Source organism: Oryx dammah, unplaced genomic scaffold, assembly GCF_014754425.2.
Source record: "Oryx dammah isolate SB20612 unplaced genomic scaffold, SCBI_Odam_1.1 HiC_scaffold_26, whole genome shotgun sequence".
NCBI lineage: Eukaryota > Metazoa > Chordata > Mammalia > Artiodactyla > Bovidae > Oryx > Oryx dammah.
Window position 1 is genome coordinate 82,968,495 of NW_024070210.1, and position 25,410 is coordinate 82,993,904.

The following is a 25,410-nucleotide window of genomic DNA, read 5'->3' on the forward strand; positions in this document are numbered from 1 at the left end:
CTGACTAGTCAATTGGAATAAAATCAAGTTCGGCTCTTACCTAACACCATGTATAAAAATAAATTTGATGTATTAAAGAAGGAATTTTAAAACCTTATTAAAATTTTAGAATAAAATTTATAAGGTCATTTGGATAAACTTGGAACTAGGAATCCTTCTTAAGGAAGATAGAAAAAATATTTTTAAAGAAAAGATAAACCAGAAATAGAACTAATGGGTAGCATTTCATAAATCTAAAGCCCAATAATATAAAGTTTTAATTTTATAAAGTATGGTTATATACAAGTAGAATTATTTTGACATTTAAATAATATTAAATAATGTTTCAGGGCAATATAAGTGATATATCCATTATATAAGTTATCACTTAGAATGTTAATTCTTATTTTCTTATTTTTCTCGCTGAAAGATCTGAGAAACTCTACATGTGGCTATCCAAGTGGTAAAGGAGGTATGCTGGTCAATATAAATTAATCTTATAACTGAAACTGCTAAAGTATATTTGTCATTAAAATATATGTCAAACTCTAACTACAGTAAACTTTCAAAATATTATTCTGCTACTAAGTTGCTTCAGTCATGTCCAACTCTGTGCGACTCCATAGACGGCAGCCCATGAGGCTCCCCTGTCCCTGGGATTCTCCAGGCAAGAACACTGGAGTGGGTTGCCATTTCCTCTAATGCATGAAAGTGAAAAGTGAAAGTGAAGTCGCTCAGTCATGTCCAACTCTTAGCAACCCCATGGACTGTGGCCCACCAGGCTCCTCCGTCCATGGGATTTTCCAGGCAAGAGTGCTGGAGTGGGGTGCCATTGCCTTCTAATTCCTCTTAAATGACTTGTTGATTACATTCTTCATATATGGAAAGCTGAAAGAATACTGGCTGAAAAGCTGAAACAAAAGCTATATTATATTTAGTTTGAAATGTGTTTCAGAATCTGGTCAGGTCATTAGATAACTGTGTATCAAATGAAAAAAACTGGAGTGCGTTCTATCTTTGAGTTTTAGCTTTTCTTTTTAAATCATATATATATACACACACACGTTTTTAAATGATAAACAAACTATGAAGTTATATATGCTTTATATTCCTCTCATTGACTTGATTCTAGTATGCCTTTATGAGCAGAAGTGAAATATGTTAAGCCTAGATAGTGTCCTCAGATTTGTTCATAAACCAAGGGATATGTGTTATATGATTTGTACGTCATAGAAGGAAAAGGCTGTGAGCCACTGGAAAAGACAGACACTATAGATTGCAACTGGAGTAACTATCTATGTTTTATGCCAAATTGCTTAACACTGATAGTTAAGGAGTAAGGATTTGTGCTAGCTACTGGGGAAACAACAAAGGTTAACACAACCAGAATTTTACATTCTAGTGGGGAAGACAGATACAAAACAACTATTTATGCTGTTCAGTTGCTAAGTTGTGTCCGACTGTGAGACCCCATGGACTATATAGCACGACAGGCCCCTGCATCCTTCACTGTCTCCCGGAGTTTGTTCAAATTCATGTCCGTTGAGTTGGTGATGCCATCCAACCAATCTCATTCTCTGCTGCCCTCTTCTCCTTTTTCTAACTACCCAGTGGTTAATTATGCTCATAAGTGCTAACAAGGGGAAGTGCAGAGTATCTGATCTAGCCTACTCTCTAGGAAGTCATTAGGAAAGACTTTTCAGGGGAAGTGAGAGTTGAAGTCAAGACCTCCAGGCTGAACTGCAGTTAGCCAGGGCAGGGTGAAGGAAGCAGGGCAGGGGAGAATAGATCTGTTTGTAGAAGAAGGGTACTAAGGTAGGAAGTAACCAAATTGGGAATCACTGAGCCTGCAGCACAAGAACAGAATGGCTGATACTATGGGACAAGATAGGTAAGGTGGGTAGATGGCCTTACAGGCTATATTAAGTAATCTAGATTTATTCCTAAGAAAAACAAGAAACTACTAAAGGGTTCTTAAATTAGGGGCAAGCTTATATTTTCAATATTTCCACCTTAACTTTTAAAACCTATTGCTAATTTCAGTAGGTTTTCTTAAGAAAACTATTTTAAAATAGTTAAATGTATAATATTTCCCCATTTCTGCTCCAAATTCATTTCTCCAAAGATACTAATATCCGGAAAGAATACCACTGCATACCCTGCTTCCTCTGGAAATGTAGAGACGGTGCTTCCATCGTTCTGACAGTGGTCCTGAGAGTCAGAATCTCTTCTATCTTGATTTATAGCAATACTGGTTATTCGATGTTGTTGCAAGTCCCAATTTCGAGCTACATTGTTAATTGTTAACCTTTTCTTCTCCTATGAAAAAGTTCATTGTGACAAGAATTACATAATGCAATTTTTGTAGTAGGAGAATCCAAGGAGCATATTGTTTGTACTACTTATCACATCTTTAAGAGGAGTCAATTACTTAAAGCAGCTACCAAATATGTATTCTAGAACATGGTATAAGCAGCCTTTGTTCAATCTATGCATTCAAACATCTCAAAAATGCTCTATCATTCTTAAAAAATATATACAAATAACAATTACTCCCGTTGGACGTAAGAAAATCCACTATTTCCAAGTTTAACTTGACGGAAATTGATATACTCAAATGTTATGTTTGCATGTGTGCTAAGTTGCTTTAGTCATGTCCCACTTGCTGCAACCCATGAATTGTAGCCTTCCAGGCTCCTCTGTCCATGGGACTGTCCAAGAAAGAATACTGGAGTGGGTTTCCATTTCCTCCTCCAGGGGACTCAAGTGTTATGTGAAGTTTAAATTATGTCTTTGTGCTTAAAGATAGTAAGAAAACCTGACAATATTTTAATCTTTTTAACCAATAATTATGGCAAATATGGTGGAGTGATCTTGGAGGGAGGGAGAAAGGAGAGATTGATCAGTGTTTTAAGCTTCACAGCATAAATTACAATGTCTGAAAATTAACAAACATATATAGACTATTAAAAGAAATTCTACTAGGTTGAAACATTTCTAGATAACTAGTAGCATCTTAGATTATCCATTACCAAACCTCGTAACTCAGATGGTAAAGAATCTACCCGCAATGCAGGAGACCCGGGTTCAATCCCTGGGTAGGGAGGATCCCCAGGAGGAGGAAAAGGCAACCCACTCCAGTATTCTTGCCTGGAGAATCCCATGGACTGAGGATCCTGATAGGTTATAGTCCATACGGCCACAAAGAGTCGGATATGACTTAGCGACTAATACAACTTCTAAATGGTATGTTGATTAAATCAGAGTCCTGAAAATAGACACCTCCCCTTTTATCTTTACTCAGAGAACAACCATCTAGTGAAAAGCCATCGGTGTGATACTGCCCCTCTTCACCTGCTCCCTCTGGAACCAGTGAAAGCTGTCGGGAAGATTCTCTGCCCATTCCCCCAGTGCCTCCACACGTGTAGAATACTTCTGTTTAGATCCACTTCTTTGCCTGTCTAAAACTTTAGACGTAGAAATGGCACTGGATAGGAATGAAAACTGGTGACAAAGCTTAACTAAAACTAAACATTTTTAAAGTTCTATTTCTGCGTTTAAAAATGTCTTTAACATGGGTTTTTTCTATTGCTTGGTATTTGAAGTTTGTTTATATAATTAAATGGGTTCCACTTAGGATGTGTATACTTCTGAGACTTCTTGACATTTTATGTATGTCCTTATCTAAAGCAAGTAGGCATTGGACATTCTACTATAAATGTTCCCCCCAAATCTATGATAAGAAGGCATCTTATCTTAAAGGATTCAATTTCAATTATTTGCAGATGACTTGGGACAACCCAATTCTTAATCTACACAATACCATTATTTTCACTCAGTGCCAAGGCTATTTTGAAAGAGGCAGGGGCAGGGAGTTAATGGCAGATGGCTATCATGCTGACGCCATGCATGTGGCTTTCTGGCTGACTTGCAGTTGGCAAAAATAAATATTCTTAATGAGGTAGATGTAGCAGTGCTTAGAAAAAAGACACAAAAGTTTACACCACTCAGTATGTTAAATTTATAAGAAGATACTCTGAAAATGCAAACACTTTTCTATACCAATCCCAAAGTTAAGCTTTCTTTAGCTGAGTTGTTAAAATCAGATCAACACCAGGCTGACAAAGAAAATGGGTATTTTCACCGAGGTCAAGAAAAGGGAAGATATAGTTTAAAACAAGAGTGCAATCTGGGGTCAGGTGGGGATCACTGGCTGGTTAGAGGGGCCAACAAGGGCTCTAAGTGCCTGTGGAGCAGAAAAAGAAGAACAAAGGAAAGACAAATATTCTATCAGGCAAAAGAGGGTTCCCCCCCAAAAAAATTTATGTTCAAAGATCATGGATGCATCTGGCATATTAGTACAATCACGACTATAACTAGAGGATAGTCTGTCAAATTTGTGTTAAAGTGATAGTTATTTTAGAAGATGCCAACTTTCAGCTTCTGCCACTTGAGTCTATTCTTTATAAACCAAGCAATACTACACCAGTATATGTCATCACTATCACTTCCATTCATTTTAAAGATTGAAAAGAAAACAGAAAAACAGAAAAGCAACAGGACTAAAGATGGGTGTCTATACACCCTTCCTGTCCCTCAGAAACAGCAGTCCCCAACCTTTTTGGGTACCAGGGATGAGTTGAATGGAAGACAATCTTTTCATGGACCAGGATGGGGCGGGTGGTTTGGGGATGTTCAAGTACATTGTATTTATTGTGTGCTTTATTTCTAAATTATTATACATTGTGATATATAATGACATAATTATACATCTCACTGGAATGCAGAATCAGTGGGAGCTCTAAGTTTGTTTTCCTATAACCGGACAGTCCCATCTCGGGGTGATGGAAGACACTGACATCTGAACTGAGATGAGCGGCTATAAACACAGATGAAGCCTCGATCTCCCCATCTTTCACCTGCCACTCACCTCTTGCTGGGTGGCCCAGTTCCGAACAGAGTGGAGTTGAGAGGACTTGGAGCCAAGTTTGTTTTGTTTGTTAATTTAGTTGTTTTCACAAAGTAAAACACACAGATGCAAATGTACTCTTCGATCAGTTCTGACAAATGCATAAATGTTACCCTGTAATACTTCCATCACCCCAGTAAGTTCTCTTGTTTCCTAAGTTTGCTATATACAACTTTGCTATCCCGAAAACCTTTTAAGGACAGTAATATCTGATATGCTAAATCTTTTAAAACAAGTTCAAAAAAACCTTTAATTTCTATACTCCTCAAAATCTTTACCACCTCTCTATTAGAGAAGCTAACGGAGATTTTTTTAAATTTAAAAAGCCATCACTAAAAAATAAACCCATGTAGCAGAGCTCATTAAAATATATCACTAAAGATGACAGTTTACTACAGTGGTTTCCAAAATGAAATTTAAATGCTAGGAGAATACACAAGGTGATGTACTGGTGTGGAAAGAAGGTTAACTTCTGTTTTATATATATACTTTAATCTCTTCCTTTTATAATTTCTCATTTTCACATTTATTTTATAATGTACATTATATTACATTATATTGTATTTCAGAAGTACAGGTTTTTTTATGTTTTAAGGGTGTCTGTTTATTAAAAACACTATCAATAGGAATGAAAAATTTGCAGTTTGGAAACCACTTTTCTAGCTGATTAGCAAGCTAGCTTCAGTAGGTGTGAGAGAGAGTGTGTGTGTGTGTGTGTGTGTGTGCATGCGTGCACATAGATGAATGTAGACACCAGAGACAATACCTTAAGCAAAGATTGCTTATGACTTTCCCGCTTCTTCTCTTCCTCTTTTTTGGCTACAACAGATGCCATACGCCTTTCTTCTTCCTAAAAGAAAAATGCAAAAAAGCATTGTTAAGTATTTAACCTTTTTTGATGCTAAATATCTTCAGTTCTCCAAGTCTGATTTTCTTTGTGAGAGCCATACTACTTGCTAATAGGAAATATGCCCTCAAAGAAAAAGTCAGCATGTTCCTCTTTATTTTCTTCTTCCAACTTAATTCGAAAAGAAAACTGGGCATTCTTAACTCTACTCCCAACTCTTGATGTGAGATAAACCTAAATAATACAAGAAAAAGACTGAGAAAAGAAAAAAGAAAGGGGGAGCAGGGGGCTTTCCTGGTGGCTCAGTGGTAAAGAATTCACCTGCTAATGCAAGAGGCATGGGTTACGGGTTCAATCCCTGGTCCAGGAAGATTCCACATGTCATGAAGCAACTCAGCCCATGTGCCACAACTATTGAGCTTGTGCTCTGAAGCCTGGGGATGCAACTGTTGACCCTACGTGCACAACAATCGAAGCCTGCATGCCCTAAAGCCCAAGCTCCGCAACGAGAAGCCACTGCAGAGAGAAGCCCTTGCACCACAACTGAAAGTGGCCCCCTCACATAACTAGAGAAAGCCACGCATGGCAGCCAAGATCCCGCACAGTCAGACAGAAATGAATGAGGTCAGAACAGAAGGCAGTGCGAAGCAGGACTGTATGCCTTTTCTCTGTACTGTAGTTCCACATGGAGATTTTTAACAAAGTTTTTATCATGAAGATGAAAATCATACTTCTAAGAATCTATTTAATTTATTGTTGCAAGGCAGAGTTTTTTTTAAATGACAATAAATTGTGAAAGCTTTTTAAAAATTTCCATGGATATTAATAAATTATTCTCCATTAATATCATTACTTTGTTTTTAAGTTGATTTGGCCAGTCTAATTTCTTCCATTCTAAAAACTATGAAACTTTACTGTAATAACATTATAGTTTAGAAAAACTTTTAAAAATCAGTCATAATCCTAAAACCCTGACTCAAATATCATAATTTTTCCATCACATTATGATATTCACTATAAACAAATTTTTAAATGTTACAATCTGCATATGCAATCTGGATCATGATTTTTCACCCTAAGGATTAGCAAATTTTAATAAAGTAAATTATAGGCATGTAACTCATAATTTTTATTATCAAAAGATTTCTATGCATTCAAAATGATGTCATAATTTGAGAAAACAATTTCTTCATGAAAGACAAACTTGAAAATATCTTCTGAGACAGAAAACTATAAAAAGTAATTCATTACATTTGAAGGAGAACATTTTCAGAAATACAATTTACAAAACCTGAAATTAAAAATTTAATGGAGGTGAGTTGAAGAGTAGAATGCTCTCATACCACCCTATAATTGCCAGTCATAGCTCTTAACCTCCTTCATTTAAATTATCTGTGGTACTATCTCTCCTCTTTCCTGCAAACAGATAGCTCCATGAAGGTATGGACCATATCAGCTACCCAGCATATAGTAGATATGCAGTAAATATATATTCAAAGAATGAATTATTAAATGTACATCTCTATGACTGTGACTGTGTAAGTTGATCAGTTGTGTCCGACTCTTTGTGACCCCATGGACTTTAGCCCCCCAGGCTCTTCTGTCCATGGGATTCTCCAGGCAAGAATACTGGAGTGGGTTGCCATTCCCTTCTCCAGGGGATCTTTCAAACCCAGGGATCAAATTCAGGTCTCCTGATTTGCAGGCAGATCTGAGCCACTGGCTCCTGATCTGAGCCACAGGGAAGCCCACAACTGTTCAATAATTTCCTAAAACTGAAACCATTAAATCAAATGGTAGACATATTTCTAGGGCTTTTGCTGTGTTTAGAAAAGTACTCCATAAGTGTAGTACTAATTTACATTTCTACCAGAAGTTAACATTTGATTTAAAATATAATGGATAGTCACAAGAGTTGTTCACCAAATATTCCTATCTCTTTCTACATCCTGGCCATATAGTGAGATGGCAACTTCATGTCCTCTTGAAGTTAGGTGTGGTCATGTGAATTGCTTTGGCCAATGTCGTATGAACAAAAGTGATATGTGTTACTTCTGGGTAAAAAATTTCAAAGACAATGTATGATATAGCTATTTCCTCTCTCACTTCTGGTACAGAATTTGCAAAGCTCCAAAGGATGGGCACTTTGAAGGCCTTGGTCATAGAATGAGGACAACACAGAGTAAAGTTCTCAGACCACATAAAATGGACAGACGGACAGTATGAGCATGAAATAAACTTTGTTGATTTAATCCACTGAGATTATAGAAGTTGTTACTGTAAGATGGAGAAGCTCTAAACAGCAAAAACAAGATTTGGAGCTGACTGTGGATTAGATCATAAGCTCCTTATTGCAAATTTCAGCCTTAAACTGAAGAAAGTAGGGAAAACCACTAGACTTTTCGGATATGATCTAAATCAAATCCCTTATAATTATACCATAGAGGTGACAAATAAATTCAAAGGATTAGATTTGGTAGACAGAATGCCTGAAGAACTATGGACAGAGGCTTGTAACACTGTATAGGAAGAAAAGAAATGCAAGAAGGCAAAGTGGTTGTCTGAAGAGGCCTTAGAAATAGTTGAGAAAAGAAGAGAAGCAAAAGGCAAAGGAGAAAGGGAAAGATATAGCCAAGTGAATGCGGAGATACAGAGAATAGCAAGGAGAGATAAGAAAGCCTTCATAAGTGAACAATGCAAAAAAATGGAGGAAAACAATAGAATGAGAAAGACTAGAGATTTTGTCAAAAATATTAGAGATACCAAGAGAACATTTCATGCAAAGACAGGCATAATAAAGAACAGAAACAGCAAACACCTAACAGAAGTAAAAGAGATTAAAAAGAAGTGGCAAGCATATACAAAAGAACTATAGAAGAAAGGTCTTAATGACCCAGATAACCACAATGGTGTGGTCACTCACCTAGAGCCAGACATCCTGGAGTGTGAAGTTAAGTGAGCGTTAGGAAGCATTACTATGAACAAAGCTAGTGGAGGTGATAGAATTCCAGCTGAGCTATTTCAAATGCTAAAAGATGATGCTGTGAAAGTGCTGCAATCAATAAGCCAGCAAATTTGGAAAACTCAGCAATGGCCACAGGACTGCTAAAGGTCAGTTTTCATTCCAGTCCCAGAGAAGGGCAATGCCAATGAATGTTCAAAATACCATATGATTGTGCTCATTTGACATGCTATCAAACTAATGTTCAAAATCCTTCAAGCTAGGCCTCAATGGTACTTAACCTGAGAACTTCCAGATGTTCAAGCTGGATTTAGAAAAGGCAGAGGAACCAGAGATCAAATTACCAACATCCGTTGGATCATATAAAAAGCAAAGGAATTCCAAAAACATATCTACTTCTGCTTCATTGACTACGCTAAAGTCTCTGACTGTATGGATCACAACAAACTGCAAAATTCTTAAAGAGATGAGAAAACCAGACCTTTTTACCTGTCTCCTGAGAAACTTGTATGCAGGTCAAGAAGCAACAGTTAGAACTGGACATAGAACAACTGACTGTTTCAAAATTGGGACAGGAGTACATCAAGGCTACATTTTGTCACCCTGCTGATTTAACTTCTGTGCAAAATGCCAGGCTGGATGACTCACAAGCTGAAATCAAGATTGCTGGAAGAAATATCAACAACCTCAGATATGCAGATATCACCCTTATAGCAGAAAGTGAAGAAGAACTAAAGAGCCTCTGATGAAGGCAGAAAAGGATAGTGAAAAAGCTCTCAACATTCAAAAAATGAAGATCATGGCATCTGGTCCCATCACTTCATGGCAAACAGATGGGGAAACAGTGAAAACAGTGACAGATTTTATTTTCTTGGGCTCTAAAATCACTATGGACAGTGACTGCAGCCATGAAATTAAAAGACACTTACTCATTGGAAGAAACATAGACGGTATGACAAACATAGACAGTACATTAAAGAGTAGAGACACCTTTTGCCCTCATAGGTCTGTATAGTCAAAACTCTGGTTTTTCTAGTAGGCATGTACAGATATGAGAGTTGAACCATAAAGAAGACTGAGTGCCGAAGAATTGATGTGTTTGATCTGTGGTGCTGGAGAAGATTCTTGACAGTCCCTTGGACAGTAAAGAGATCAAACCAGGCAATCCTAGAGGAAATCCTGAATATTCATTGGAAGGACTGATGATGAAAATGAATCTCCAATACCTTGGCCACCTGATGTGAAGAGCTGACTCACTGGAAAAGACCTTGATGCTGGGAAAGATTGAGAGCAAGAGGAGAAGGAGGTGGCAAAAGATGAGCTGCTTAGATAACATCACTGACTCAATGGACATGAGTTTGAGCAAACTCCAGGTGACAGTGAAGGACAGGGAAGCCTGGTGTGCTGTGGTCCATGGGGTCGCAAACAGTCAGATACAACTCAGTGACTGAAAAACAGCCTAGAGCATCCTGATCAGCATATACATTATAATTAGAATTAAGGAAAGTCAGAGGCACGAAAATGTATTCTAGGGTGTGAGCCATTATAAATGCTCCTGAAAACAAAGGACTTAGACTAAAGGAGTAAATAAAACATGCACAAACTATCTCAGAGTTAAAAAGGTAATCAGAAATACATCCGCTGGAAGACTCAAATTTTTAAAATGAGGAAATGAACACTCTGAGAAGTTTAGTACCTTATACAAGGTCAAAGCCAGGATCAGAACCAGAGGTCATTTGTGAGAAATGGGGTTTGCATTTTTATAATCAGGATATAATTATATGTGTTTTACTGGTTTTAGACAGATGAAAAAAGTGAGGATTTAGCAGTAATCTGCCATACAATTTAGTTGTTTAAAAGGGAATGAAAATTTATGTGATTTTTGGTGAATTTAAAGTACATTTTACATATGGAAAATAGTTGTTCTTTATGTTTAAAGACTGAACAGAGGTAATGAGCAGAAATAAACTAAATAAGAAATTCAGAACCTTGGTTCCTAGTTTCACAAAACAGCTGAATTAATAACCACATTAAACTCTTGTTCAGTAGATGTTGATTTAGTACCCATTAACCTGTTTCAGAAAAAAACTTTTTAAAAGAACAAAATATATTGATGGTCAGTTGTTGACTCATGTATTGAATGTGAACTAGAAACAGATTGGTTATTCAAGGAGCCAATTTTAAGCAGTACTGGAAACTGTATGGATCACGTACTATACATACTTAACAGATGATTTCATTAGATTTGCAAAAAGAATCTGAGCTTCTATTAAAGGCGGGAGGACTTTAAAAGGAAAGCTAAACCTAAGAAAACTGGATAGATGCCAAATCAATTCAAATATTGAATGTTTTAAAAATTTATACATATGATGACTGTATTTCAGCCCAAATAATTACAGAGTAACTAAAGTTAGAAACAAAAATAACACCTCTAATTGTAAAGATAAGCTATAAATTTGTTGGTAAGAAGGAAAAAAATTGTAAAATTCAGGCATCTTCATGATAATAATCCAATTTCTGGGACAAAACCATATTCTTTATGTAGCAAAAAAAGAGATCTACCTGGCCTGAAAATAGACATATACTTTCCTCATTACTGTGGTTTGTCATGAAGACCTAATACAGAAACAGCTTTAAATTAATTAAGAAGCATAGTGATTTAATGGAGAAGGAAATGGCAACCCACTCCAGTATTCTTGCCTAGAGAATCCCGTGGACAGAGGAGCCTGGTTGGCTGCTGTCCACAGGGTTTGCACAGAGTCGGACACAACTGAAGCGACTTAGCGTGAATGCATGCATTGGAAAAGGAAATGGCAACCCACTCCAGTGTTCTTGCCTGGAGAATCTCAGGGACAGAGGAGCCTGGTGGGCTGCCATCTATGGGGTCACACAGAGTTGGACACGACTGAAGTGACTTAGCAGCAGCAGCAGTGATTTAATGGGTATTTGATAACTTACATTATACACTCTTAGCAGACTTCTAAGGCTCTAAAACAATGAATTTATTACATGAGAAGACATTTTGCTGCAAAATAAATAATAGCAGTCCTAATATAATCAGCAATTTATTATGTGGAATTTTAAAAACAATGGCAATGTGGGTTTTTTAACCATATACTTTAAATAGTTATAAAAGACATTGTTTTCCTTGACTACACTAAACACTAAAACAGATTAAATTACAGAGTTTTTGTCTAGAGGAGAATGTTCCTTATTTTTCTTTCAATCTTTTTTTCTTAACAGAGAAAACAGATGTTTCCAGGGTCATAGTTAATGTCAGAATGAAGATTAGAAACTACATCCCTTGACTTCTACTGGCCCATGGATAATAGTCAAGAAGGCAATGGCAACCCACTCCAGTACTCTTGCCTGGAAAATCCCAGGGATGGAGGAGCCTGGTAGGCTGCAGTCCATGGGGTCGCTAAGTCAGGCACGACTGAGCGACTTCACTTTCATTTTTCACTTTCATGCATTGGAGAAGGAAATGGCAACCCACTCCAGTATTCTTGCCTGGAGAATCCCAGGGACAGAGGAGCCTGGTGGGCTGCCGTCTATGGGGTCGCACAGAGTTGGACACGACTGAAGTGACTTAGCAGCAGCAGCATACATTCAGTTCAGTTCAGTTCAGTCACTCAGTTGTGTCCAACTCTTTGTGACCTCATGGACTGCAGTACGTCAGACTTCCCTGTCTATCACCAACTCCTGGAGCCTACTCAAACTCATGTCCATTGAGTCAGTGATGCCATCCAACCATGTCATCCTCTGTCATCCCCTTCTCCTCCCACCTTCAATCTATCCCAGCATCAGGGTCTTTTTCAATGAGTTGGTTCTTTATATCAGGTGGCCAAAGTAATGTAGTTTCAGCTTCAGCATCAGTCCTTCCAATGAATATTCAGGACTGATTTCCTTCAGGACGGACTGGATGGATCTCCTTAAAGTCCAAGGGACTCTCAAGAGTCTTCTCCAACACCACAGTTCAAAAGCATCAATTCTTAGGTGCTCTCACATCCATATATGACTATTGGAAAAACTATAGCTTTGACTAGACTGACTTTTGTTGGTAAAGTAATGTCTCTGCTTTTTAATATGCTGTCTAGGTTGGTCATAGCCTTTCTTCCAAAGAGCAAGCTTCTTCTAATTTCATGGCTGTTGTCACCATCTGCAGTGATTCTGGAGCCCCCAAAATAAAGTCTCTCACTGTTTCCATTGTTTCCCCATCTATTTGTCATGAAGTGATAGGACCGGATGCTGTGATCTTAGTTTTTAGAATGTTGAACTTTAAGCCAACTTTTCCACTCTCCTCTTTCACTTTCATCAAGAGGCTCTTTAGTTCTTCTTCACTTTCTGCCATAAGAGTGGTGTCATCTGCATATCTAAGGTTATTGATATTTCTCCCGACAATATTCATTTCAGCTTGTGCTTCATCCAGCCCGGCATTTTGCATGATGTATGCTACATATAAGTTAAATCAGCAGGGTGACAATATACAGCCTTGATGTACTCCTTTCCTGATTTGGAACCAGTCTGTTGTTCCAGATCCAGTTCTAACTGTTGCTTCCTGACCTGCATACAGATTTCTCAGGAGGCAGATCAGGTGGCCTGGTATTCCCATCTCCCTGAAGAATTTTCCAGTTTGTTGTGATCCACACAGTCAAAGGCTTTGGCATAGTTAATAAAGCAGAAGTAGATGTTTTTCTGGAACTCTCTTGCTTTTTCGATGATCCAAAGGATATTGGCAATTTGATCTCTGGTTCCTCTGTCTTTTCTAAATGCAGTTCAAGCTGGAACATCTGGAAGTTCCTGGTTCATGTACTGTTGAAGCCTGGCTTGGAGAATTTTTAGAATTATTTTGCTAGTGTGTGAGATGAGTGCAATTGTGAGGTAGTTTGAGCATTCTTTGGCATTGCCTTTCTTTAGGATTAGAATGAAAACTGATCTTTTCCAGTCCTGTGGCCACTGCTGAGTTTCCCAAATTTGCTGGCATCTTGAGTGCAGCACTTTCACAGCATCATCTTTTAGGATTTGAAAAAGCTCAATTGGAATTCCATCACTTCCACTAGCTTTGTTCGTAGTGATGCTTCCCTCCTCCATCTTGTTTGCAAACCCCATACTATACATTAGGGGAGAAAAAGCCAGAACAGGATAGGTTATACCACCATAATAACTTTAAAACTCACACTGGCTTAAAATAGGAAAAGTTTGTTTCTTGATCATGCAAAGAACACCTCAACTGTTCTCCATGTAGTAGGCTAAGTGTTCCTAGGTGCTATGACTTGATGGCATCTTCGACTCAATATATGCTTTCACAATGACCATCACATGGGAGAAAAGCCCAGAAAATCACACGTTGGCCTTTAAATGCTTCTGTCTGAAAATTATGTACATTACTTCTGCTCACATTTCACTGACCAAAGCAAGTTGCATGACCATGTTTAACTTAAGGGAAATGGAAATATCATCTTTTCACCTGGAAGATGTAAGAACACACTGGGGACATTAGTAATGGCTACCACAACAGGACACTCACTTCCACCTTGGAGAGGCTACTTCATATTTGGAGAACAAATTGTAAACAAGTTCGTATGAAGCCAAATATATGTGAGTTTGAGGTGGAGACTTTAGATACTGTGTCCATTTCAGAACTGTAAGAATAGCACCTGCGTTCACAAAATACTGCCTTGGAAATAAAAAATTCTGGGAGGTGGGATTTTCTACACAATGGTCCTTGTTTTAGTCCTTCAAAATATGTCTGTTCTAGAGCTGCCATACGACCCAGCAACCCCACTGCCGGGCATACACACCGAGGAAACTAGAACTGAAAGAGACACGTGTACCCCAGTGTTCATCACAGCACTGTTTACAACAGCTAGGACATGGAAGCACCTAGATGTTCATCAGCAGACGAATGGATAAGAAGCCGTGGTACATATATACCATGGAATATTATTCAGCTATTAAAAAGAATGTATTTGAATCAGTTCTAATGAGGTGGATGAAACTGGAGCCTATTATACAGAGTGAAGTAAGCCAGAAAGAAAAACACCAATACAGTATATTAACGCATATATATGGAATTTAGAAAGATGGTAACGATTACCCTATATGTGAGACAGCAAAAGAGACACAGATGTAAAGAACAGACTTTTGGACTCTGTGGGAGAAGGTGAAGGTGGGATGATTTGTTAGAATAGCACTGAAACATGTATATTACCATATGTGAAATAGATCGCCAGTCCAGGTTCGATGCATGAGACAGGGCGCTCAGGGCCGGTGCACTGGGATGACCCTGAGGGAAGGGATGGGGAGGGAGGCAGGAGGGGGGTTCAGGATGAGGAACACATGTACACCCATGGCTGATTCATGTCAATGTATGGCAAAAATCACCACAATATTGTAAAGTAATTAGCCTACAATTAAAATAAATAAATTAATTTTTTAAAATGTGTCTATCTCTTCCTTTTTTGTACAGTCATAAAAATATTTGAAGACTACTATAATATCTTCTTTGTCAAGAATTGTGCTAGGTTTTCTGGAAATGTTTGTTTGCAATCACCTTTCTAAAACTAATAGTTCAGGTATAATTTAACAAAGAAAAAAGGGAACTATTGTCCATTTTTCTAAATTCTCTGTTTCTATAAATGAATATTGTTTTAAGCCATATTAACTTTGAACAATCATATTTCATAATTAGCTCAATTTAAACTTATCCATTTCAATGCAAGTCTTTTTCACACATGCTAACTCTCTTTCCCGCAACTCTGCCTTTGGCTGAGAACTGTCATGTTTGTTGTTGAGAAGTTAAGTCTAGAATTTTCAATTTATCTATTTTTTATCTTGTTAAATTCTGCTTATATTTATAGATTAGAAGTCGGCAAAGTTTTTATACAAAGAGCCAGATAGCAAATATCTGAAGCTTTGTGATCCATATAAAATCTCCAGCACATACTCTTTTTCTTTTTCACAGTGCTTCACAAATATAAAAACAATTCACAGCTTGAGAGCTATGAAAACAAAAACAAACAAACAAAACAGGCTGTGGGATGGATTTGGCTCACAGGCTGTAGTTTGCCAAACCTTGTTTTAGATTATTGAGCTTCTTTTGGATTCTGATTTGATCAACTGGTATATCAGGATTTCTAACTTCCCTAGTTTGTCATTTATATATTTTATTAGAATAATATAATGCTCTCAACTAGTCAATACTTAAACATGTTTAAGAGAATGAGAGTGAGCAAAAAGCCTCAGAGCACCCCAGTACAGATTTCTCTGCAGGCTGGCCATTAATCCTTTACTTTCTGTTCTGTAGGTATACTCGAATCACAAATCCACTTAACTATGTTGTCACACAATTTACTCAATGTGCTATCATAAAAGACTTCACTCAATGCTTCGCTTAGATACCAAAACACTGTCTCTCTATAGTGGTCATCTGAGAAGGTCTATTTATAATATCTAAAATAGTAACCTAATTTTGTCTGGCACAAATTATTTTTAGTGAACTAATACTGCCTCCTTGTGATCAATTCCTTAAGTACTCACAAATCATCTAAATAATCCAATTTAGATTTCTTTCATAATCTACATTCAAGTTTATTGTCATAATTTGCCACAATATTTTCTCTATCCAAGATAAAAAGAGAGATTAGTTTATCTTACCTTTTAGCTACTCTACTATTCTACACTGCTCTCCAGATATAACTTTCAAAGGCCTAGCAACTTATTCACTACATTTATTCACTGCTTTAGATCAAAGATTGGCAAATTCTAGCCCACAGATCGAATGCAGCATGCCATCTGTTTTTGTAAATAAAGTTTTATTGGAACACAGCCATGCTCACTTTTCTGTATTGTTCCTGCCTGCTTTTACTTTACAATGAGAGAGCTGAATAGCTTTCAACACAGACTGTGTATCCCCCAAAGCCTAAAATATTTACTATGAGGTCCTTTAGGCTCTGTGCTCAGTTGTGTCAGACTCTTTGTGGCCCCATGGACTGAGCCCTCCAAGGCTCCTCTGTCCATGAAATTTTTCTGGGCAAGAATACTAGAGCGCGTTGCCATTTCCTACTTCAGGGGATCTTCCTGACCTAGGGATTAAAACTGCATCTCTTAGTCTCCTGCATCGGCAGGCAGATTCTTTACTACTAGTGCCACCTGGGAATCCCCATGAGGACCTTTAGCCCCGAATAGGTCTGGATTCAAACTTTTTATTCACCTATCCAATGCTTTATTTTCACTTTATTAATATCTATTTCTTCTCTTTACTGACTAAAAGTCCTTCTTCCTAACAGAGATAAGAAAAGCAAAATAGGAATAGAGGCCAGCAACTCACATTATCTTGAGATACCATATTATCTCTTGCCATTCCTCTAGATCAGACCCCCCCCAGAAGCTCTTATCCTGACTAACCCTGCTTCTCATTTTGTCACTCATCCTATCTTTCCCAATTTGTCCTCTGGGCTGCTACTCAGAAAACCTTTTCAATAGGCAAATCCAATTTAAGTATCTTAAACTCTTCAAGAGTTTCCTAATATATTCAACACAAAATCTAAGCTCTTTCTTATGGCTCAGCTCTCATGCATCTCTTCTCATCCTGCTGCTCTTCTCACCTATGAACACTCAGTGCTCAGCCACGTTGAACCGCTCTGAGCTGCTATATCCTCACACCCCTCTACACTTTGCGTGCCTTCTCTCTCTCCAGAATACTTTCTAACTGATATATTCTCCTTTGTCTCTGGCCCTCTTCAAGTCTCAAGTCAAGTATTTTCTCCTTTGGAATTTTTTCTATTTCTCCAGTATACGTAGGACAGTTTTGTTCTTTGATATCATGGTGCTGTGTGTGCGTGTATAAACATGCACATATCTATTTATCAATCAATTTTATCTAACTAGTTTATCACTTTGCATTATAATCTGGCTGCATGCCTGTCTCTGTACTTGACTGTAAGTAACTTGAGGCTGTTAATTGCAATTCTGATCTTGTCATCTCTAGAGTCTAATACACACCCTAGTGCAGAAACTCTACGATGCCTAAGACTTGTCTTAGGAATTTTTCATGGTACCACTCACTAGGTCAGAAGAAATATGTTATAGCTCTGTTTATTAAGTAGTTAGCAAACAACCAGATTCATGTTCTAGCAATTTAGTGAAAGTCGCTCAGTCATATCTGACTCTTTGCAACTCCAATGTAGTACACAGTCCATGGGATTTTCCAGGCCAGAATACTGGAGTGGGTAGCCGTTCCCTTGCTCCAGGGGATCTTCCCAACTCAGGGATCGAACCTAGGTCTCCCTCATTGCAGGCAGATTCTTTTATCAGCTGAGCCACCAGGGGATCATTTCAAAAATAATAATTTAAATAAAAATATCATTATTGAATAACTATAATAACTTACTAATGAAATGTGTGTATCTGTAAGGCATTACACAACTTCTCAAATATGAGAATTATATTGGATACTGTCACCCTCATTTCCTGCTCTATACTGATTTTAGTATTTGTTTATCACAACAGTCACTGAAAGCTCAGCTTTGCCAGGATATAATGCCATAGAGAGAAATATATTGTGACCTAACGTTGAGATGGTAAACTACCTTAAGCTAGTAGTTTTCTCAGGGTCTCACAGATACCAAATCTCATTGCCTTTTATTTGAAAATTAAAAATACTCCACAACACCCCTGTGAGTTCACTGCAGTATCTTTGGCACACAGTTTGGGGAACCATAACCACAGTACACACAAGTTCATGAGGTGTCTATGTAATCCACTCCAGCTAAAAAACAGTAGCTACAGAACTGGTATCAATAAAATTTTCCAGCCAGATGGTAAATATTTTAGGGTCATAGGCTATATAGTTTCTTTAACAACTACTCAATTTTGCCAGTGTAGCATTAAAGCAGATATAAATACATAAGTGAGTGGACATGATTGTGTTCTAATATAACTTTATTTACAAAAACAGGTGGCCTACTCATGGTCTACTGTTTGTCAATACTAGCCCAGGTTGAAAGATTTATAGAAAGTCTTTTACAAGGTGTATTCTTTACAAATTAAAGTTACTAAAAAGGTATAAACAAAACGTGAGACAAAATACCATGAGTCTATACTGATATGAATAAGTTAATAAATTGAAACTTTTATGAGGCACAGAATTACAAAAGTGTGACAGTATGATTTATTGTAAGAAATACATGTTTGATCTTCATCCCAGTTTCTGGTTCACAGCTCCTCAAACCCTAGGAATTTCCTAAGTGTGTAGAGTGATAAAAGTGTCTATTGTTTCATTAATGAGATGACTTTTGGATCTCATCTAACGATGGAGGCTGGTTGCCAGGAGAACCAACCAAGCAATTAAGAAGATTGGAACTTTCCATGGCACCCCCAGACCTCCAGGCAGAGAAGAGGAGCTGAAGGTTTAATCAATTGCCAATAGCCAATGATATAATCAATCATGACTATTTAATGAAGCCTCCATAAAATCCAAAGGGACAGGTTCAGAGAACTTCGAGGTTGGTGAAACCTGGACATCTGGGGAGAGTGGTATGCTCAGAAGCTCTTTGTCCCTTCCCACCAAGCCCTGTGTATCCCTTTCATCTGGCTGTTTCTGAGTTATATCATTTTATAATAAACTGGTGACCTAGTAAGTACTAGGTTGGTCAAAAATTTCACTCCGGTTTTCCCATAAGCTGTTATGGAAAAACCCAAATAAACTTTTTGGCCAACCTAACAGTTTCTTCCAGTAGGTCAGAAGTACAGGTAATAACCTGGACTTGTTACTGGCATCTGGCAGAGCAGGGAGGGTACATGTGCAGTTTTCCAGACTGAGCCCTCAACCTGTGGAATCTGATGCTATCTCCAGGTGGATGGTGTCCAAATTGAATTCTTGAACACTGAGCTGGTGCTCTGAGAATTTCTTACTGGAGGTGTGAGAAACCCTGCCCTCCACATTGGAAATTGAACCTCAGAACACCAAAAGAAAAGGGAATGGGAATAATTTCACATGCAGAAGCCGCGCAGACACCATCTTAAAGTAAACAACATCAATAAAGATATACATATACATTGCAGAACACTCAACAGGATACAATAAGAGAAATGCAAAATCACTGGTGTGATATTTAGGCCAAAAAGCTATAACTATTAATTGATCATTAGGAAACATCAACTAAAACCTGAATTAAGGGTCAGTCTATAAAATAACTGACATGTAATCTTCATAAATGTCAGTCATGAAGTCAAGGAAAGACTAGGACACTGTTCAGGAAATATGGTGGCAACAGACACCTGCAAACAAAATGTGCCTCTATGCGGTGTGTAATTCCAAACTGGGTCACTCTGCTCCACAAAACAGTATTAATATGATTGGTAAGATGTGAATGTGCTGTGAGGATTAGACACTAGCAATCATTCAATGTTTATTTCTTGACAGTGTTGGTTATGCTGTGTTTACATGAGATAATGTCTTTGCTTGCAAGATTTACCATTAAGTATTCAGAGCAGTTGGGGAATTGAGTTAGCAGCTTATTCTCAAATCATTCAATAAAACAAAGTTCTTTGTACTGTACTTACAACTATTTTGTAACTTTGAGATTATTTCCATTAAAAATTTTTTAATTTCTAAAATTAACAGTGGAGGAACAGATGTGCAAGGATTGCTGCTCTATATTTAGCAGAAGAGCTGGCCCTCTCCCATCCCAGGGGATTTTCCTCATCTCCTTACCCAGCAAGCACATTCTAGGGAATGTACAAGGACAGTGATTATAGATAGTGTTGTTTGTTCTCCCTTATTTCAGACATGAAAGTGAAAAGTGTTAAGTGCTCAGTTGTGTTAGATTGTTTGCGACCCCATGGACTGTAGCCCACCGGGCTCTTTTCTCCATGGAATTCTCCAGGCAAGAATACTGGAGTGGATCGCTACTCCCTTCTCCAAGGGATCTTTCTGACCCAGGGATCAAACCCAGGTCTCCTGCATCACAGGCAGATTCTTTACTGTCTGAGCCACCAGGGAAGCCTATTGATCCCTGGGTCCAGAAGAGCCCCTGGAGAAGGGAATGGCTACCCATTCTAGTATTCTTGCCTGGAAAATTCCATGGACAGAGAAGCCTGGCAGGTTACAGTCCATGGGGTCGCAAAGAGTTGGACATGACTATGACTAAACAACGAATACAACTTTCCTTTTATTTAAGGCATGGAAAGGGTAAATTTTACTCAACCCAAAAGTCTTTACTGAATATTACTGTATTCTCAGCATTGTATGAGATAGAGAAGGAAAGAAAATAAACATGTATAAAACAACTCCATGTATCAGGCAAGGAAGATGAAGAATGGTTTCTGCCCTTAAGGACCACATACATCAGCTGAGTAGACAAGACTGACATAAATTTACTATGAGAAACACAACATATAATTACTAATTTATATAAATGGGTCAGCTTCATTTCTCACCCTGTTCACTGCAACCCCAACAAGAAAAGAGTACTAAAGATCCTTAACTAAGACAGACAAGAAGATAAGAGCAAAAGTATGAGACAGAGTGGCCAGTATAGATCCAAACAAACTGAGAAGACAAAGAACCTTTGCTACACGCTGGAGCAGAGACAGAGTTGGAACCCTAGGAGATTCCTAGTGTTTACGAATTCATCAACACTTTGCCTATTAGCCACCGTGATGTCCATAATATTCAGTTCAGTTCAGTGCATTTCAGTTGCTCAGTCGTGTCCGACTCTTTGCGACCCCATGAATCACAGCATGCCAGGCCTCCCTGTCCATCACCAACTCCCGGAGTTTACCCAAACTCATGTCAATCGAGTCGGTGATGCCATCCGGCCATCTCATTCTCTGTCGTCCCCTTCTCCTCCTGCCCCCAATCCCTCCTAGCATCAGGGTCTTTTCCAATAAGTCAACTCTTCACATGAGGTGGCCAAAGTACTGGAGTTTTCAGCTTCAACATCAGTCCTTCCAATACCCAGGACTGATCTCCTTTAGGATGGACTGGCTGGATCTCCTTGCAGTCCAAGGGACTCTCAAGGGTCTTTTCCAACACCACAGTTCAAAAGCATCAGTTCTTTGGTGCTCAACCTTCTTCACAGTCCAATTCTCACATCCATACATGACCACTGGAAAAAACATAGCCTTGACTAGACGGGCCTTTGTTGGCAAAGTAATGTCTCTTCTGCTTTTCAATATGCTATCTAGGTTGGTCATAACTTTCCTTCCAAGGAGTAAGCATCTTTTAATTTCATGGCTGCGATCACCATCTGCAGTGATTTTGGAGCCCCAAAAATAAAAGGCAGAAATGTGAATGGCACACACTGTGAAACCAGTGGACAGGCAATGAGTCAACTGGCAACTGAATAAACCTAAGTGATCACTCAGAATCCACATCAGGGAATTTGCTGGCTTTCCAGTGGTTAGGACTCTGTGCTTTCACTGCTGAAGGTACAAGTTCAATCCCTGGCTGGAGAACTAAGAAAACAGCAGACACAGGATATGGACCAAAAAAAAAAAAGAAAAAAAAATCCACATAAAATTAGCACAGTCTAAAAGTAAGAAAACAGTGGAGGTTTAGGATATTTTTCTAGGTCAGAGATTATCAAACTGAGATCACTAACAGATATTTTCTGTTCCAATAAATTTGGGATGCAACAAAATGAATTCAGGCAAGTTTCTTTATTACAGAACTTCTTAGAGGCTAAAGCATGCTTGTGTGCATTGTACACCTAAAAGGAGGAGCACTCTAAGCAGCATTTCACTTAGCTCAGGAGCCATATCAAAACTCCTACTATGGACAATGTCTACCATGGAGATAGAATGAATAGAAAAGGAGATACTTCGAGAAATATAGCATCAAAAGGAATAATAATAATAGCTGCATATTATGTTTCCTGGAAGATTCACACTGTTCTAAGGTTTAGTACTTACTTTTATCCTGACAACAATCTTATGACATACTTATGATCCCCATTTTACTTTGAGGAAAATTAGATAGAAAGGTTAAGTAAATTGTCAAAGGTCATACGACTAGAAAATGGTTAAGCCAGGATTCAGACTCAAGCAGTCTGGCTCCAGCACCTATCTTAGCCATTATACTATGTAACTTACCAATGAAATCCTTACACATCTATTCCAAAGTAAACTGTTAGTTGGATATTAAGCAAGAATGAAAAACAAGCATGATGATTAATTTAAACAGAAAGCTAGGAACTTAATTCAATGAAATTGGGAATACGGGTAGGAGGTAAAAAAGAAAGTTTGTCATTATAATTATGAAGTATATAGTCATGATAATCCATAGTTGGTTAAAAATCAGCATTTTAAGCAAAGATTATGCACTCTAATTTCCTAGCCCACGCTAAGTAAACCAATACGGCGAGCACTTGAGAAGAGTTCTCACTCACTGTGATTCTCTTCATGTCTAGCTGGCGCAGCTGCGTCATATTCTGAAGGATTGTGTGCTTGTACCATGACTCTTGAGCTATGGGATTGCCATCAAAGGTGATGTCTGAGAGAGAAGTGGAGTCGGCGAGGCAGCAAACACTCTCAAAACTGAGGAGAGACAGAAACCAGTGGATTACTGCAAGCCCTTCAAATAACATCTTGTTTTGTTTAACATACATTATTTTTTAGAACACCTTCAGATTTACAGAAAAACTGAGAAGACAGTTCAGAGTTCCCACATGCTCCACACCAAGTTTCCTCTATTATTAACATCATGAATTAGCATATTTTTTACAATTAATGAACGAATATTGATATATTCTTACTAACTCAATATTTTACCCAGAGTTCTTTAGTTCTTATCTAATGCCCTTTTTCAATTCCAGGACCCCATCCAAGATATCACATGACATTTAGTTGTCAGGTCTCCTTAGGCTCCTCTTGGCTGTGACATTTTTGATAACCTTGACAGTTTTGAGGAGCACTGACCTGTTACTCTGCAGGCTGATCCTGTATTGGAATCTATCTGATTTTTCTCATGACTAGGATTACAGTACATACTATTAATGAACATGACACCGTTGTTGAAAGTTGACCTTGATCCCCTGACTAAAGCAGTGTTTGTTAGGCTCCTCCAGTGTGGAGTTACTCTTCTCTCCCCTTCCTTCCACACTGAACTCTTTAGGGGGGAAGTCATTATGTGCAGCCCATACTGAGGGAGTGGAAGTTCAGTTTCCTCTCACTGAGGGCATAGTATCTACATAAATTAATTAGAATTCTTCTTCCAAGGAAGGTTGTCTTTTTCTTGTTTATTTATTTGTGTTGGGTTTCTATCCATAGACATTTCATTTTATTCTTTGGGTTATAATCCAGTACATCTTTATTTATTTTTTATTGTTCAATTTGTTCCAGTTTTGGCTGTTGGAAGCTCTCTCAGTTGGTTCCTATGTCCCTTTGACATATCCCTATTTGCCGGGGTCCAGCCCCGGTGGATCCAGGGTGATTCGAAGGTGGGGGGATGGCGTCGGCGGCTTTGGAAAAATACATATTTAATTACAGATATATAGAGAGATTAGAAACGGATAGTGTAGTAGGAGGATTAGTGGAGAAAAAGAGGCTGAATAACTTGGATTACGTGGAATAGCATCCATGCTCCAGATGGGAATTCAGCCAGAAAAAATGGGAGCAAGAAAAAAGCGACATGGGGGAATCAGTCTTTCCAGAAACTGATCTGATTCCTTTATTTTGGGGTTTGCTTATATACCTTTTGTTGCACATAGGGATGAATACAGAGTCATGCGGGGGTCAGCACTCCTGACCTTTACCAAAATCAGGTGCTTCACATAAAAAGGTCTTCGGGATTTTACATCTTCTGGCCATGAATGAGACCTGCTGACATTTTATGATCCTTTCTTTCTGATAACCAAAAAACTTATTTTTTCCAAGGGTGTTTTTTCTTAAACCAGGCACCACCCTCCAAATAAAGTTACATTCCTATAGGGTGAGGGTGTAGTGAGTTACAATCAAGAAAGGAATCTATCTAACCCAAGGTTAACATGATTAATCTTAAAGGTTAATACTTATTTCTCCTATATGCTTAAAGGTTAATGCTTATTTCTCCTATATGCTAGTTATATTCATTATAAGGGCAGGGAATATGGAGATTTAGCAACAAATGAAAATCCTTTCACCAATGCTCCCCTTAAGATCTATTTAGTCTTAAGTTAGTGATAAAGTTACATTTTTACATAGCAAGGACACAGTGATTTATAACAAAGTGCAGTGATCTATTACAAAAGAGAAAATCCATTAACTCAAAAAGTCTAGTATTGCTAACATCAAAAACTACTATATTTCCTTTTCTATATTCCAAATACATTGATTAATATATTCCCAGGTGCCTAAGGATATGGAGGCCTGGCGGCAATCATTGACTCAACAATGAGAAAAGCCCTATGCTAATTAAGACTCTCAAAATTCTCCAAAACTCTCTGTGCTGTTTATTGTTAAGAGGTAGTAAACAATCATGTGGCAGGAGTATGGATAATCCTGTCACACAAGCTAGTCTGTCAGCAGAGAGGTTTGACCTGAAACATCCTTGTCCCACCCAGGGGAGAGAATTAGCAGCAATTATTGACACAACAAATGAAAAACCCTTCACCAATATAATTCCTAACCAACCCACTATACTAATAATTTCTAACTCCCCCAAAGAATTTG

The 25,410-nt window shown here is 38.1% G+C and overlaps 1 protein-coding gene across 5 annotated transcripts in view; it reads right to left on the reverse strand.

Moving 5' to 3' along the window:
* Positions 1-25,410, reverse strand: part of LRRC49 (leucine rich repeat containing 49) — a 157,043-nt gene that overhangs the window by 39,477 nt on the left and 92,156 nt on the right. For all 5 annotated transcript variants that reach the window (XM_040227428.1, XM_040227430.1, XM_040227432.1 and 2 more), the window contains 3 exons: positions 23,151-23,298; positions 5,715-5,798; positions 2,138-2,298 (listed from right to left, as the gene is read on the reverse strand). In XM_040227428.1, the coding sequence (XP_040083362.1) occupies positions 2,138-2,298; positions 5,715-5,798; positions 23,151-23,298 (393 nt within the window). The remainder of the gene's footprint in view (positions 1-2,137; positions 2,299-5,714; positions 5,799-23,150; positions 23,299-25,410) is intronic.